Genomic DNA, 13,696 nt, shown 5'->3' on the forward strand with positions numbered 1-13,696 from the left:
GTCGGTGGCCGGGAAAGTAAAGAGCTTGGAGCTTTTGCTCCGGGCCAGCAATAAGTGCATTGCTGGTTATGGAGGTGCTGCCTCTGCCCCCCACCCCCAGCTCTGTTCCCAGGGAGCCCAGGCCCGGACGGGGAGGCCTGTAACTGGACCCACAGGCCGTGGGGGCCTCTAGGAGTGTGGCCTTGCAGGAGCCCCGGCACTGGGGAGGGGGTCCTGGGGTCTGTGCCGTCACCGCCGCCAGCGCTGAGCTGGGGTGGGGGTGGGGGGAACGGGGCCAAGTCCTGGGCTACTTCCGGCCCTCCCCGGGGGCAGCTTGTCATCTTTAAACCAGTTGGTTTGGGACCGTTGGCTTCCGGCAACAGATGGTGGGCCAGAGTGGCCATTTTGCGCCCTCCCTGTCCACCCTGCCCAAGCCACAGCCACCGATGAAAGCCTTCGGGGGACAGGGGTACAGCCCAGCTGCTGAGCGACGCGCAGACCCCGGCCCCCCAGACAACCCCATCGCCCCCCTGGGGCTGCCCCGCCCGGGGGTGGGCAGGAGGGGACGGCGGGCCGGTGTTTATGTGACCTCGGGTGGCGTGGGGCGCAGCCCCCCCGAGTGGGGTCCAGAAGGCGGGGGTTCTGTGCAGGGCCCCTCTTCGTCCAGGGGACCTAAGGCTGCCCACCGCCCCCAGGGGGCAGGAGACCCCGCCGCGGTGCCTGTGGCTGTGGGCGCGGCGTGGGCCCTGCCTTCCTGGGCTGCCGGGCGGGGGGCCGGGCGACGGGGAGGCATCACTGTGGCCCACGCTCCCGAAGCCGGGACAGCGGGGGCCAAGGGGGTCCTGTGCTGAGGGAGGCAGGCCGCTCCCTCTCTGGGTGGCCCTGGGTCCCCTCGGCCGCTCAGACCCCGTGAGGACACCCCCTCCCGGCACTGCCGTTTCCCCAGCTGGGAAGTGGGTGCCTCTGACTCTGGCCGATGCTGCCTGGACGTGTCTCATGAAGACTTGGTCCCGGAAGGGGGCAGCTGGGACGGGGTGCACAGTGCCGTCGGGGTGGGGTGCCTGCCTGCGTCCCAGCGAGACCCCATCGGGGAGGAGCCTTGACAGAGGGAATTCCACGTGTGCTGTCGAATTGATGGCGAAAAAAGGGAAACACCGAACGCTCTCAGTACCCAGATCAGGCGCGTCCGTCATACAGGTGCTAGAGAAGAGAAAGGCAGGCCCGCCCCCCAGGAGGAGGCCTCACGGCGCGCCCCCGTTCTGGTGGCCTGCCGAGGCGCAGGCACAGACGCCTGTGTTTTGCATCACAGCCGGGTTCCGCCGAACACTCCGGCCTCTGCCCTATTGCCCCAACTGACACCCTTGTTCTTTCTCTAAAAATGTAGGTGAAATTCCCCTAGTAGGAATTCAACCTCTTAGAGTGGTTGAGCAGCCACCCCTTGTCTGCTGCCCCTGGCAGAGGCCGGGTCACCGAGCGGCGGCCCCCGGTGCCCGGTGCCGGGGTGGGGCGGGGCGGGCAGGTGCGGGCTCCCCAGGACAGCTGTGCGGAGGGGCGGGGCCGGCCGGCCGTGGGCGGGGGGACTGAGCACGCTGCGTGTCTGCCACAGCTGCGGCGAGGCCTTCGCAGGCCAGCGGTGCCAGGCGCACAGCCCCTGCCTCAGCGCCCCCTGCAAGAACGCGGGCACCTGCCACGTGCTGGAGCGCGGCGGCGTGCTGGACTACACCTGCAGCTGCCGCCTGGGCTTCTCCGGGCCGCTGTGCCTGACGCCCTGGGACAACGCCTGCCTCGCCAGCCCCTGCCGCAACGGCGGCACCTGCGACCTGCTCACGCTCACGGAGTACAAGTGCCGCTGCCCCCCGGGCTGGTCAGGTGAGGACCGCGGCCGGGCTGCCGCCTGGCCCTGTCCGCGTGCCCGGGGTGTCCCAGGCTTTCCCTGGCCAGCGGGGGGGCCTGTGGTCCAGAAGCAGCTCCGGGCGACTGCCCGAGGGCCCCCAGGCTCCACCCCGGGGCCCTTGCCCCTCCCCCTCCCTGCCTCTGGGAAAAGGGGACACCCTGATTTATGCAGCCGGGGGTGCTGGGTACTGGAGCACTGTTTTTAAGAGCCGAGCTCTGCAGACAGACAGACTGGGCACCCCCTTCCCACATGGCGTGTGTCCTGGGATGGCTCCTCAGAACCTCGGTCCCTGTTGGCAGGAAAGTGGGGTTCTGCAGCGGGGCCCCGAGGGCTGAGGAGAGGATGCTGTCTGCCCAGGCCAACGCCGCCGTGGCGTCCGGGGCGGCCGGCATGACCACTGCCCCCCTCGCCCACAGGGAAGACGTGCCAGCAGGCTGACCCCTGCGCCTCCAACCCCTGCGCCAACGGCGGCCAGTGCCTGCCCTTCGAGGCCTCGTACATCTGCGGCTGCCCGGCCGGCTTCCACGGGCCCACCTGCCGGCAGGACGTGAACGAGTGCAGCCAGAGCCCCGGGCCCTGCCTCAACGGCGGCACCTGCCTCAACGAGCTGGGCTCCTATCGGTGCGCCTGCCGCGCCAGCCACACCGGCCCGCACTGCGAGCTGCCCTACGTGCCCTGCAGCCCCTCCCCCTGCCAGAACGGCGGCACCTGCCGGCCCACGGGGGACACCACGCACGAGTGCACCTGCCTGCCAGGTACGGCCCGCGGCCGCTGTGGGGGGGCGCGGGGGAGAGCGGGGGAGGGGCGGGTCTGGAATAAGGAACAGTACTCAGAGGCCTGCGTGGGCCCAGATGCCTCCCTGGCCCCCCACCCACCTGCTCCTGCCCGGGCTGGGGTCTGCTCTGACTGGACAGCTGAGCCCGTGACCCCCAACGCCCTCCCGCGTGCCAGGGGCCTGGGCCCCCACCGCCCCGGGAGGGGCTCCTCGGGAGGTGTGTGGCCCTGAGCGAGTCTGGCCTCCTTGGGTGTCCCCTCCCGAGGTGACCCTGCCGTCTCGGCCCCTGGCACCTGCCCCTGCCCCGCACCTCCCGGGGTGGCAGGCACGGGCCGGGTTCAAGCCGCTCGTGATCCCCCCGTGTCGCGTTTCCTGGAACCCGTGTGCAACTTGCTGAGGTCCCCACCGCCGCTGGCCTCAGGGAGCACCTCGCTGTGCAACCGTGGGGCTTCCCCCGTTCCTGGGTGTGGCCGGGCCAGGGCTGGCACCCTCACTTCCCCTAGCGCTGGCCCTGCCCTTCCTCCGGTCCCCGCTTGCACCCCGTGGCGGGGCGGGGCGCGGGCCGGCGCAGCCCCCTCCCCGCCCCCCTGTCCCCGGGAGCCGCACTGTCCCCGTCAGTCACACTGGCCTTCCCACCACAGTTTTTGTTTGAGTAAATTTTGTCCTCGTGATTTTAAAACAGTAACGACAAGGAGGTTTGAAACCTCCAGGCTGTCAGCTGCATGCCACGGGGTGGCGGGGTCCCAGTCGGCGGGGTGGGGGGTGCCGGCGAGGGTCGTTGGTGGGGCGTCAGTGCTGGGGGAGCCCAGGGCCCGCCTGGCTGACCCGGGGGTGACCTGCGGGTCGCCCCAGCCTCCACGCCGCCCTGGCCCAGCCCGGCCCCTGAGAGGGGAAGTGCTTTCGCCACAGCACCGCCCCCGCGAGCAGACACCGGACGCTTCCCTCGACACCCGCCTGCCCCGCTCTGCTGGCTGCCGGGCGGTCTGGGCAGCTGAAGGCCGAGCCCTCTGGCTGGGCCCAACTCAGAGCCCCAGGCTCTGAGCTCCAATGCCTGCTTGGTGGCTGTGACCTCAAGCCTGGGACCTCATGTGTAGCCGCATAGGTCATGGGGCCATGGTGAGGGCTGGGGGAGGTGGAGTGGGTGTGTGGGGCCCCGTCAGAGGGCTCCCCACGGGTGGAGCTGGTGCTGCTCTACCGGGGGGTGGGGTGGTCAGCACGGCCCAGAGCCCTGCCTGCTTTGGAATGAGACCCCCCCAAAGTGCTCACAGCCCTCCACACTGGACTTTGGGGTCCTCCCCACATCATTCCAATTTGCATTTGGCCTTTTCTGGCTGCTTACTTCAGCTCCAAGGCAGCTGGGGGCAGGGTGGGGGTGGGGCTGGCTCCGGGAGAGGGGCTTGGTCTCCAAGCCCTGCAGGTTCAAAGGCACCGGGAGGGGTGTTAATTAGTAACCTGCTGCAGGTTTGGCTGTTGCTGGACACACCTTTCTGGGTTGGTCACTGACCCAGCAGGAGCTGGGTGCATTGACAGCTGACTGGCCTGGAGGCCGCAGGGGTGGGCCCCGGGCTGGGGAGGGGGCTGGAAGGGGGCGGCCCTGCGGCCCCCAGGACTGCCGCGGGTTCTGCCTCCACCTGTTCCCAGCTTGGTGGCCTCTCCAGCCCCCGTGCAGCCCTGGTCAGGTGGGGTACCATGGCTCAGCACCCCAGCACAGTGCCTGGCCCGCAGGCAGCGCCCGGTCACAGGAACCCCCAGAACTCCAGCCCATGGAAGGCTCTCTGTGACAGAGCCTCGGGACCTGTGTGCTCGGGTCCTCGTCTGTCCAGTGCCCATCACCGAGAGATTCCCCTGGGAGGATCGTGCCGTCTGTGGGCCTGAGCATGCTGCCCGTCACACAGCGGGGCGGGCGGGGACTCCAGGGCAGCGGGCGGCACAGGGCGAGGGCTGAGCAGACCCGTGGCTCCTCCCGCCGCAGGGTTTACCGGCCAGAACTGCGAGGAAAACGTCGACGACTGCCCAGGGCACGGCTGCCAGAACGGGGGCACCTGTGTGGACGGCGTGAACACCTACAACTGCCGCTGCCCGCCCGAGTGGACAGGCACGTACACGGAGCGCGGGCGCAGCGGGAGGGAGGTGCGGCCGGGGTCCGAAGGCCCCCGCCAGCCGGCCGGTCCGTGGGGCCCTGTGCAGCCCGGCCCCGGACGGCCCTGTGCCGGAGCGAGGTCCCCAGGTGAGGCGAGCCGGCTGGGCAGGACGCAGGGATGCTGGCCAGTGGCACGCAGGCCGTGCCCGCGGGCGCGCCGTCTGGAGGCGGCGACAGGCCGGCGCGGGCCCCGGCGGAGCTCTGTGCGCAGCGCAGGGAGACAGAAGTCCCCTCTGGCGCCGCAGGTGCGAGGGAAGACGCGATCGGCTGGCCGTGGGTGGAGGAGTGTACCCGGGAAGGCTTCCCGGTGGAGGCGGCCCCCGTACCCGGTGGGGTGAGGGTCTCGGCCTGGGGGCCGCCGCCCGGCCCAACAGTCCGGTGCCGCCACAGGCCAGTACTGCACCAAGGACATGGACGAGTGCCAGCTGATGCCCAACGCCTGCCAGAACGGGGGCACGTGCCACAACGCCAACGGCGGCTACAGCTGCGTGTGCGTCAACGGCTGGACGGGCGAGGACTGCGGCGAGAACATCGACGACTGCGCCAGCGCCGCCTGCTTCCACGGCGCCACCTGCCACGACCGCGTGGCCTCCTTCTACTGCGAGTGTCCCCACGGCCGCACCGGTGAGGGCCTGTGACCTCGCTCACACCAGAGTGGCTTTGAGGTCCTCGGGAACCACCTGGAAGGGGTCTTTCTGGGGTGAAGACGGGGGCAGGGCATCCGCAGCGGGGCCTGCGGGCCGACCTTGGGGGTCACGCGGCAGGGGCAGGCTGCTCCCTGCGACGTCTGGGTGCAGGTGGGGCCGGCCGAGGGCAGCCGCCCTCTGCCCGGCGGGGGCGTGGGGGGGGCAGGGCCCTGCTGACGGCGACCCCTGCCCAGGCCTGCTGTGCCACCTCAACGACGCCTGCATCAGCAACCCCTGCAACGAGGGCTCCAACTGCGACACCAACCCCGTGAACGGCAAGGCCATCTGCACCTGCCCCTCGGGGTACACGGGGCCGGCCTGCAGCCAGGACGTGGACGAGTGCTCGCTGGGTGCGTGCCGGCCGGGCTCCGTGGGCACCGGGGCCGCTGCTGGGGACGGGCTCTGCCCTCAGAGGGGTCCCGGGCTGGCAGGCGGCCCGCCTCCCTGGGGGACCACACCGGGTGGGCAGCGAGCAGCCCCTCCCCGTGCCACGCCCTCGCCCTGCCACGCCCCTCCCCATGCCGCGCCGCTCACCGTGCCCCTCCCGCCGCACGCCAGGCGCCAACCCCTGCGAGCACAAAGGCAGGTGCATCAACACGCTGGGCTCCTTCGAGTGCCGGTGTCTGCAGGGCTACACCGGGCCCCGCTGCGAGATCGACGTCAACGAGTGCGTCTCGAACCCGTGTCAGAACGACGCCACCTGCTTGGACCAGATCGGGGAGTTCCAGTGCATCTGTATGCCCGGTGCGTGGCGCCGGCGTCAGGGCCGACCCCGCGGGAGCTCATGGGGGGTTGGAGCGGGGTGGGGTGGGGGAGCTGGGCCTCCGGGCGCAGCACGGGGCGGGACCAGGCGTGGGGGCCGCTGGGCTGTCTCGCGTGGGTGGCCGGAGCCGCCCGCCGGGGCGGGGCGAGGCTGCGCGCTCACGGCGCATGCGCCGCCCCCAGGCTACGAGGGCGTCCACTGCGAGGTGAACCGCGACGAGTGTGCCAGCAGCCCCTGCCTGCAGAACGGCCGCTGCCTGGACAAGGTCAACGAGTTCCTGTGCGAGTGTCCCACAGGTGACGCCTGGCCCCCGGGCTGGCCCCGTCCCCGCCCGCGCCCCCCGGCATGCGGCGGGGAGCCCTGACGCCCCACTGGGGGCCACCCTCGTCCAGGCCTGGCCTCCCACCCCGGGACCCCGCCCTGCGCTCCCCGGGCGGCTGGCTGCAGAGCGAGCCCTCCTCAGGAGCGGGTGCGGGCGTCTCTGGGCTTCCCCAACGTGCAAGGCCGTGCGGGGTGCGGGGCAGCTCCTCACTGGGTGTGCTTGCCCTGGGGTCTGGGGTGCCCAGGGCCTGGAGACTGTCATCCTCGCCGCTGGGGGTTCCTGGGGAGATGGGTGTCCTGGAAGCAGCGCTGTGCTGGGCAGGGAGGGGCACCAGCCCGGCCTCGGGTAGCTCACAGCCGGTGGTGCCGGCCTGCGGTGGAGTTGATGGCCTTGATGGCCGGGAAGGCTTGACTTTCCTGCAGGGACGAGCCTGCCCTCCCCCCCCCCCCCCCCCCCCCGTCCCTGTCCCCTGGCCGATCGGAGCCTCGGGCTTCCTGAGATGCAAATCAGCCATCCCAGACACTGAGTGGGGAGCCCCATGCAACCCAGTCAGGCTGTAGCCATAGCAACCGCAGTCAGTCTGGGGAAGGCCCTTCTCCAGAGGGTGCCCGAAGGGGCATGTCCTGAAGGTGGGGAGCGGAGGTCGTCCGGGGGGACCCTGGGGTCTGCTGAGCCCATTCCTCACACGCGCGGCTCTGGCCTGGCCCGGGCTTGGCCACGGGGCCCACGTGGCCTGACCGCCACCTTCCCTGGGCTGCAGGCTTCACCGGGAGCCTCTGCCAGTACGACGTGGACGAGTGTGCGAGTACGCCCTGCAGGAACGGCGCCAAGTGCCTGGACGGGCCCAACACCTACACCTGCGTGTGCACGGAGGGTGAGGCCCCCGCGCAGCCGGGCGGAGGGTGCAGAGGCGGCGCGGGTGTCCCGCGGGGAAGGGGGCCGTCGGGAGCTCGGCTGGCAGGGCGGTGGGTCAAGGGCCCTCACGGTCTAAGACCTCGGTCCGGGGCCAGGGGCCGGCTCAGCTTTGACCCTGGCACTGGGGAGTGTCTCTCGATGAAGACGAACCCCGGTCCCCGGTCCCCCCCGGCGGGAGCACAGGTGCTCTGGGTCTAGTGGCAGAGTGCCGGGACGGGACAGCCCCGTGCCCAGCAACAGCCGGCCCGAGCCCGCGGCCTCCGCCCCGCAGGCTACACGGGGCCCCACTGTGAGGTGGACGTCAATGAGTGCGACCCTGACCCCTGCCACTACGGGTCCTGCAAGGACGGCGTCGCCACCTTCACCTGCGTGTGTCAGCCGGGCTACACCGGCCACCACTGCGAGACCAACATCAACGAGTGCCACAGCCAGCCCTGCCGCCACGGGGGCACCTGCCAGGACCGCGACAACGCCTACCAGTGCCTCTGCCTCAAGGGGACCACAGGTGCCTGGCCAGGCTTGGCAGGGGCGGGCGAGGAGGGGGGGCTCAGGAGCTGACCACCACATGTCCCCCGCCCCCCAGGACCCAACTGTGAGATCAACCTGGACGACTGCGCCAGCAGCCCCTGTGACTCGGGCACGTGTCTGGACAAGATCGATGGCTTCGAGTGTGCGTGCGAGCCGGGCTACACAGGTGAGTGGGCCTGGGCTCAGGGACCCACAGGGCTGGCCCTCTGAGCCCTCCTCGTGGCCCGGCTACTGAGGCTGAGGCTGTGCTTGGAGATCAAGGTCAGCAGTGATTGCAGGGCCCTGGACGGGCCTGGTCTGGGCCAGCGTGAGGGCGGACGGTGTAGGCTGCTGGCCGTGGGCGATGGCAGCAGAGACCGTGGGGCGACAGGGCTCCAGCCAGCACTGGACAGGCATTCCTGAGCCTCTTGCCCCTGCTCAGAGCCGGCCCCGCAGGCCGAGAGCACACCCAGGCTCTGGACTCGTGGTCTGTCCCTGCCGCCCCCGCGAGCCCTCGCGCTAGTCCTGGTCTGCCTGGGCCTCATGTGTCCGGCAGTCGGGACAGTGCAGGCTCTGCCCCTGGGCTGCTGGCTGGGCGCGAGTGAGTGTACGCGGCACGGGGCACAGGGCCAGGCCCGCGCACAGTGCAGGGTGCCTGCTCGCCTGCTCGCGTGCACAGGCCTGGGTCGAGGGGTTGGTGGTGGTTCCTGGTTTGACAGAGGGCGGGACTGAGGCTCAGAGGGGCTGCCCCCCCCTCACAAAACCCCTCCTTCCTGTCCTTTCCTGGGGGGGTCCTGGGAGCTGAGCGTCACCTCCCCCCACCCCCGCTGCCTGCAGGGAGCATGTGCAACATCAACATCGACGAGTGTGCGGGGGACCCCTGCCACAACGGGGGCACCTGCCAGGACGGCATCAACGGCTTCAGCTGCCGCTGCCCGGAGGGCTACCACGACCCCACGTGCCTGTCTGAGGTGGACGAGTGCGACAGCAACCCCTGTATCCACGGGGTCTGCCGGGACGGCCTCAACGGGTGCGGAGGAGGGGCGGGGCAGGGCTGGGTGGGGCAGGAAAAGGGGCCTTATCGCTCCTCTCTCTGTGGCCTGGGAGGCATCATGCAGGGTGGCTGGTGGGGAGCAGGCGGGGGGCTAGCTGCCTGCACAAAGCCCCAGGCAGGCCAGTGATGGGCCCTGGCTGGGTGAGCAGGGGCATGCCACGCCCCAAGGACAGTCTGCTCTTCGCGCCCCGCTGAGCCCCATCTAGACGGCCGCTCAGCCCTGAGCTCGGGCGGCAGTGTTGGCTCGGGGCAGGTCCCGAGAGACCCCAGGAGCACGCTCGTTTGGCAGCAGCCAGAGTTTCTGCAGTGGTCGTGGTTTAATAAGTGAGCATTTTCACTTTCTGGCTCCCGAAGCAGCCCCCCAGGTGTATGATGGGGAGGAGCATCTCCTGTGCTCAGTAGCACACCTGAGTTTGTGTCAATGAGGTGGCTCAGGTAGCCTGAGACTGGGGGCTGGGTGCCAGGGACCCACCCTATGATCAGAGGGAGGAAGAGACAGGGGCTGGAGGTTAAGTTCACTATGTGCCAGAGACTTAACTGGCCAGGCCTGTACCGTGAGGCCGTGGGAGCTGTGTCCCCTGACCCGGGTTGGGGACCCATGACAGTGCTGGGAGGGTGCAGAAGCTCCTGGTCCCCCCCCCCCCCCGACCTGTGCCCATCTCCCAGCTCCCATTCTCAGGTTAGCCTTTTGCGATGAGGCTCTGGTCTAGGAAGTGAACTCCGCTTGGGAGCCATCCTAACGGATGACCAGACTTCAGGGGTGTTTGACACAGGGCGGTCTTGGGGGACCAAGCCCCTAACCAGTGGGCCTGCGCTGGCTCCCAGGCATGTCAGAGCTGAGCTGTAGTCACCCAGCTGGTGCCCCGAGAGCTGGAAGATTGGTCACTGTGGGGAAACCGCCCCCCCACCCCGTTTGGTGTCAGAAGTTTTGAGGTGTATAGAAGTGAAAGCTTACCTTTGGTTTCTGACACCTGTTGTGTGCCCTGCACTGCTGTGCCTGGATGGGCCTTTGACGTAGGCAGGGACCCCACACCGTCGTTTTGCACTCCGTCCAAGGCTACACAGCCAGCAGGTGGCGGCGAGCCTTCCAGTGGCTGTCCCGGGTCCGTCGTAGGCACGCCCTTGCCACTACGTCGGGCAGGTGGGTGCTGTCGCCCCGCTTTAAAGGACTGAGGATCAGTGGACCGGCGCCTCCCTCCCGTCAGACCGCAGGAAGAGTGGCAGAGCCGGGAGTGCCCGCGGTCCGGGCCCCCACGTCTCGGGCCACCCCTGAGCTGCGGTGTGGTCACCTCCGCAGGTACAAGTGTGACTGTGAGCCCGGGTGGAGTGGGGCAAGCTGTGACGTCAACAATAACGAGTGTGAATCCAACCCCTGTGTCAACGGCGGCACCTGCAAGGACATGACCAGCGGCTACGTGTGCGCCTGCCGGGAAGGCTTCAGTGGTGAGTGGGCCGGACGCTCCTGCTGCAGAGCCAGACCCGGCACCTGCCCGCGGGGCCCGGGGGCCCCCCGCCCGTGGCAGTGCCTGCTGCCGGTGGTGCAGACTGGCGGGGTCGGCTCTAGGCCCATGGCGCAGTGCAGGGCCCTTCCTGCCGGGAGACGGGGGGCGCCTCGGTGGGACCCGGCCGCAGCACCGGGTGACGGACACAGCTGCTCCCTGCTGTTGCCCTCTGCAGGCCCCAACTGCCAGACCAACATCAACGAATGCGCGTCCAACCCCTGTCTGAACCAGGGCACGTGTATCGACGACGTGGCGGGGTACAAGTGCAACTGCCCGCTGCCCTACACAGGTGGCTGTGGGCGGGGCCCGCGGGGTGGGGGCGGGGCCGGGAGAAGGGGAGAGGCCTCTGGCGCAGTCCACGGGGGGCCGAGGGGTGCGCAGTGGCTGTCCTGGCTGGGTGTGGCGTGCCTTGCTCCCCGGGCATTCCCGGAGGTTCTGCTCTGCTTCGAGCCTTCGGTCGGGAGCACTGGGCCTCACCCTGCAGACGTCATTGCCAGATGAGCACAGAACGCACAGAGTGCCCGGGAGGAAGTCAGTATGAGTGGGTCCCGGGTGTCATATCTGGCAAAGCCTGTTCAGGAGGCGAGAGGGCGGGGCTCTCGGCAGCAGAGCCAGGAGCTGGGCCCGCGCTGGGGCCTCCCGCCGCGTCCGCACTGGCCGGGACCCCTGGGGCTGGGTCAGGCCCGAGGGGCTCCTGTGCCGCAGGCCCTCTGTGTGGGGGGGACAAGCAGCACTGTTCCTTCTGATCAGAGGCGGGAGACGTCGCCCTGGGCGGTCCGGCCTCTGCTGTTGTCATAGCCGAGGGGGTTGTAGGACGTGTCCTTTCCCCAGGAGAGACATGCAATGCACTGGGCTCTGCTGGGGGCGGGCCGAGGGTGCCGCCCCGGGGTCGGTGTGGGCGCTGGGGTTCCTGAGAGGGCCTGCCTGGCCGAGCGGGCGGTGGAGGGGTCCTTGCTTGTGGTCCCGTGACAGTGGGCGGCTTGTGGCCAGAGCAGCATCTTCTTTGACCAAAGCCGGGGACCTGGGTTTTCTCTCCCGCATCGGCGAGGAAACCGCCCAGGGCGCCCACGCACCCGTGTCCCCTTCGGGCACGGCGGTATCGGAGGCCGGAGGGCTGGGCGGGGTGGAGCCGGCCTGTGCTGACCCGCTTCCCTTCTGCCTGCTTCCTGCTTCCCTTCACACAATTGTCGGAAACTCTGGCGAATTTCCTGCCTGCCCAGGTCACCGTGGAAACCGAAAGAAAGAAAGGCCCTGGAAAATTGCGCCGGCAGGCCAGGGGAGATAGCGGGCGAGGAGGAAGATAACGTTCCTCGGATTCGGCCCCCGTGGCCGTAAACAGGAAAACTCTGGGCTTTCACAGAGAAAACTCGCCCGGTGTGCACATGGCTCCGGCCAGGCCCCCTGCCTTGTCGCAGAGGTCCCGTGCGGCCCGGCGCTCCCCCAGTAATAGGATGTGCTTGGGGCCAAGGCTGGCACCTCCCCTAGCAAAGCGGAGGGCTTGTCCCCTGCGGGCACGGCCTTCGTGCAGTGGCCTCCCGTGCTGAATGCTTCCTGCCTGTGACACCGGAGCCCCTGGGATTACCTCCCAGGCCTCCACTCGGGCCAGGGCCTCTGCCACCACGACCGGAAGCCGTGTACCTGGGGCCCTGTGGTGGCGGGGAGGCGCCGCCAGCCCGTGCCGCCGGGCGCTCCAGGTCGGGCAAGGCCCAGGCTGCGTCTGCTTTGTCTTTAGCCCATCCCCACCCCCGGTTCAGGTCCCAGCTTGGCCAGGAGGTCACGCAGGCTCCCAGTGCCACTCTGCCCCTCCTCAGGGCCGCCAGTGTGCTGGCCCCTGCCAAAGCCGAGGGTGCCGACTGACCCTTTGGGCCTCACCGCCTGCCTTCCTCCCCTCAGGAGCCGCGTGCGAGGCGGTGCTGGCCCCGTGCGCCCCCGGCCCCTGCAGCAATGGTGGCGAGTGCAAGGCGTCCGAGGACTACGAGAGCTTTTCCTGCGTCTGCCCGCCGGGCTGGCAAGGTGAGGCCAGCCGCTCCCTGCAGCTCTGGCTTCGCCGGGTTCCAGGAGGGGGTGGACCAGGGAGGGGGGTCCCGGGGCTCAGGCGGCCCCAGGGTAGGAGCGAGTGAGCCTCCACCCTCCTTGGAGCTGAACGGGTGGGCTGCAGGGCCACCTGCAGGGGGCGCTCCCGAGGCAGGACTCGACCTTGCCTTTTCCGCCCTGAGTTTCTGTACCTTGCTTGGTCCAGACCTGGGGCAGCAGGTCAGAAAGCCTCGCTTCCTTCCCGGGGCTGGGGAGGCCCACTCCTGGGTGGACGGGGTGCAGGAGGCCTTGGGGGGGACGGGCTGAGCCGGCGGCCCCTGCTCCTCCCCCAGGGCAGACGTGCGAGGTCGACATCAACGAGTGTGTGAAGAGCCCGTGCCGCCACGGAGCCTCCTGCCAGAACACCAACGGCAGCTACCGCTGCCACTGCCAGGCGGGGTACACGGGGCGCACCTGCGAGACGGACATCGACGACTGCCGGCCCAGTGAGTGGCCCGGGCGCCCCGGCCCCCGGATGTGTGCGCGCCTCCGTTTCCCCCGAGGGCACAGGGCGGGGAGCGTGTCGGGGTCAGAGGTCAGCCCAGAGGGTGCAGCCGGCCAGGACGGAGCCCCAGGTAGGTGCTGGGGAGGTGGCAGCTGCTCACGGAGCGTCACTGCAGGCGTGTGGGCCAAGCGAGGCGCGTCCGGGGGGTCCCAGGAGGCTCCAGAGCAGACTGCCCGGCTTCCAGCCCACCTGGCACCTCCCGGCCCGATCCCAGGAGCTCCTCCCCGCACCTGGCTCTCGTCAGCACTGTCACGACCCACCCTGCCCGCCCCTCAGGCCTGTCCTCCTGTGCCCTCCCAGACCCATGCCACAACGGTGGCTCCTGCACGGACGGCGTCGACGTGGCCTTCTGCAGCTGCCTGCCCGGCTTCCAGGGCCCCTTCTGCGAGGAGGACGTGAACGAGTGTGCCAGCAACCCCTGCCGCAACGGCGCCAACTGCACGGACTGCGTGGCCAGCTACACCTGCACCTGCCCCACGGGCTTCAGCGGGATCCACTGCGAGAACAACACGCCCGACTGCACGGAGAGGTGGGGGGCCCGGCCTGCAGGCGGGGGGCGGGGGGCGCTGCGCGTCGGGGCG

The 13,696-nt window shown here is 69.8% G+C and overlaps 1 protein-coding gene across 2 annotated transcripts in view; it reads left to right on the forward strand.

The window, feature by feature from the left end:
- The window catches only part of NOTCH1 (notch receptor 1), a 42,488-nt gene that overhangs the window by 15,560 nt on the left and 13,232 nt on the right, over positions 1–13,696 (forward strand). For both annotated transcript variants that reach the window (XM_036239226.1, XM_016153074.2), the window contains exons 3-18: positions 1,586–1,848; positions 2,290–2,628; positions 4,621–4,743; positions 5,179–5,412; positions 5,669–5,824; positions 6,033–6,218; positions 6,420–6,533; positions 7,320–7,433; positions 7,746–7,979; positions 8,058–8,168; positions 8,819–9,011; positions 10,333–10,478; positions 10,713–10,826; positions 12,431–12,550; positions 12,904–13,056; positions 13,416–13,644. In XM_036239226.1, the coding sequence (XP_036095119.1) occupies positions 1,586–1,848; positions 2,290–2,628; positions 4,621–4,743; positions 5,179–5,412; positions 5,669–5,824; positions 6,033–6,218; positions 6,420–6,533; positions 7,320–7,433; positions 7,746–7,979; positions 8,058–8,168; positions 8,819–9,011; positions 10,333–10,478; positions 10,713–10,826; positions 12,431–12,550; positions 12,904–13,056; positions 13,416–13,644 (2,829 nt within the window). The remainder of the gene's footprint in view (positions 1–1,585; positions 1,849–2,289; positions 2,629–4,620; positions 4,744–5,178; positions 5,413–5,668; positions 5,825–6,032; positions 6,219–6,419; positions 6,534–7,319; positions 7,434–7,745; positions 7,980–8,057; positions 8,169–8,818; positions 9,012–10,332; positions 10,479–10,712; positions 10,827–12,430; positions 12,551–12,903; positions 13,057–13,415; positions 13,645–13,696) is intronic.

Source organism: Rousettus aegyptiacus, unplaced genomic scaffold (assembly GCF_014176215.1).
Source record: "Rousettus aegyptiacus isolate mRouAeg1 unplaced genomic scaffold, mRouAeg1.p scaffold_m13_p_3, whole genome shotgun sequence".
NCBI lineage: Eukaryota > Metazoa > Chordata > Mammalia > Chiroptera > Pteropodidae > Rousettus > Rousettus aegyptiacus.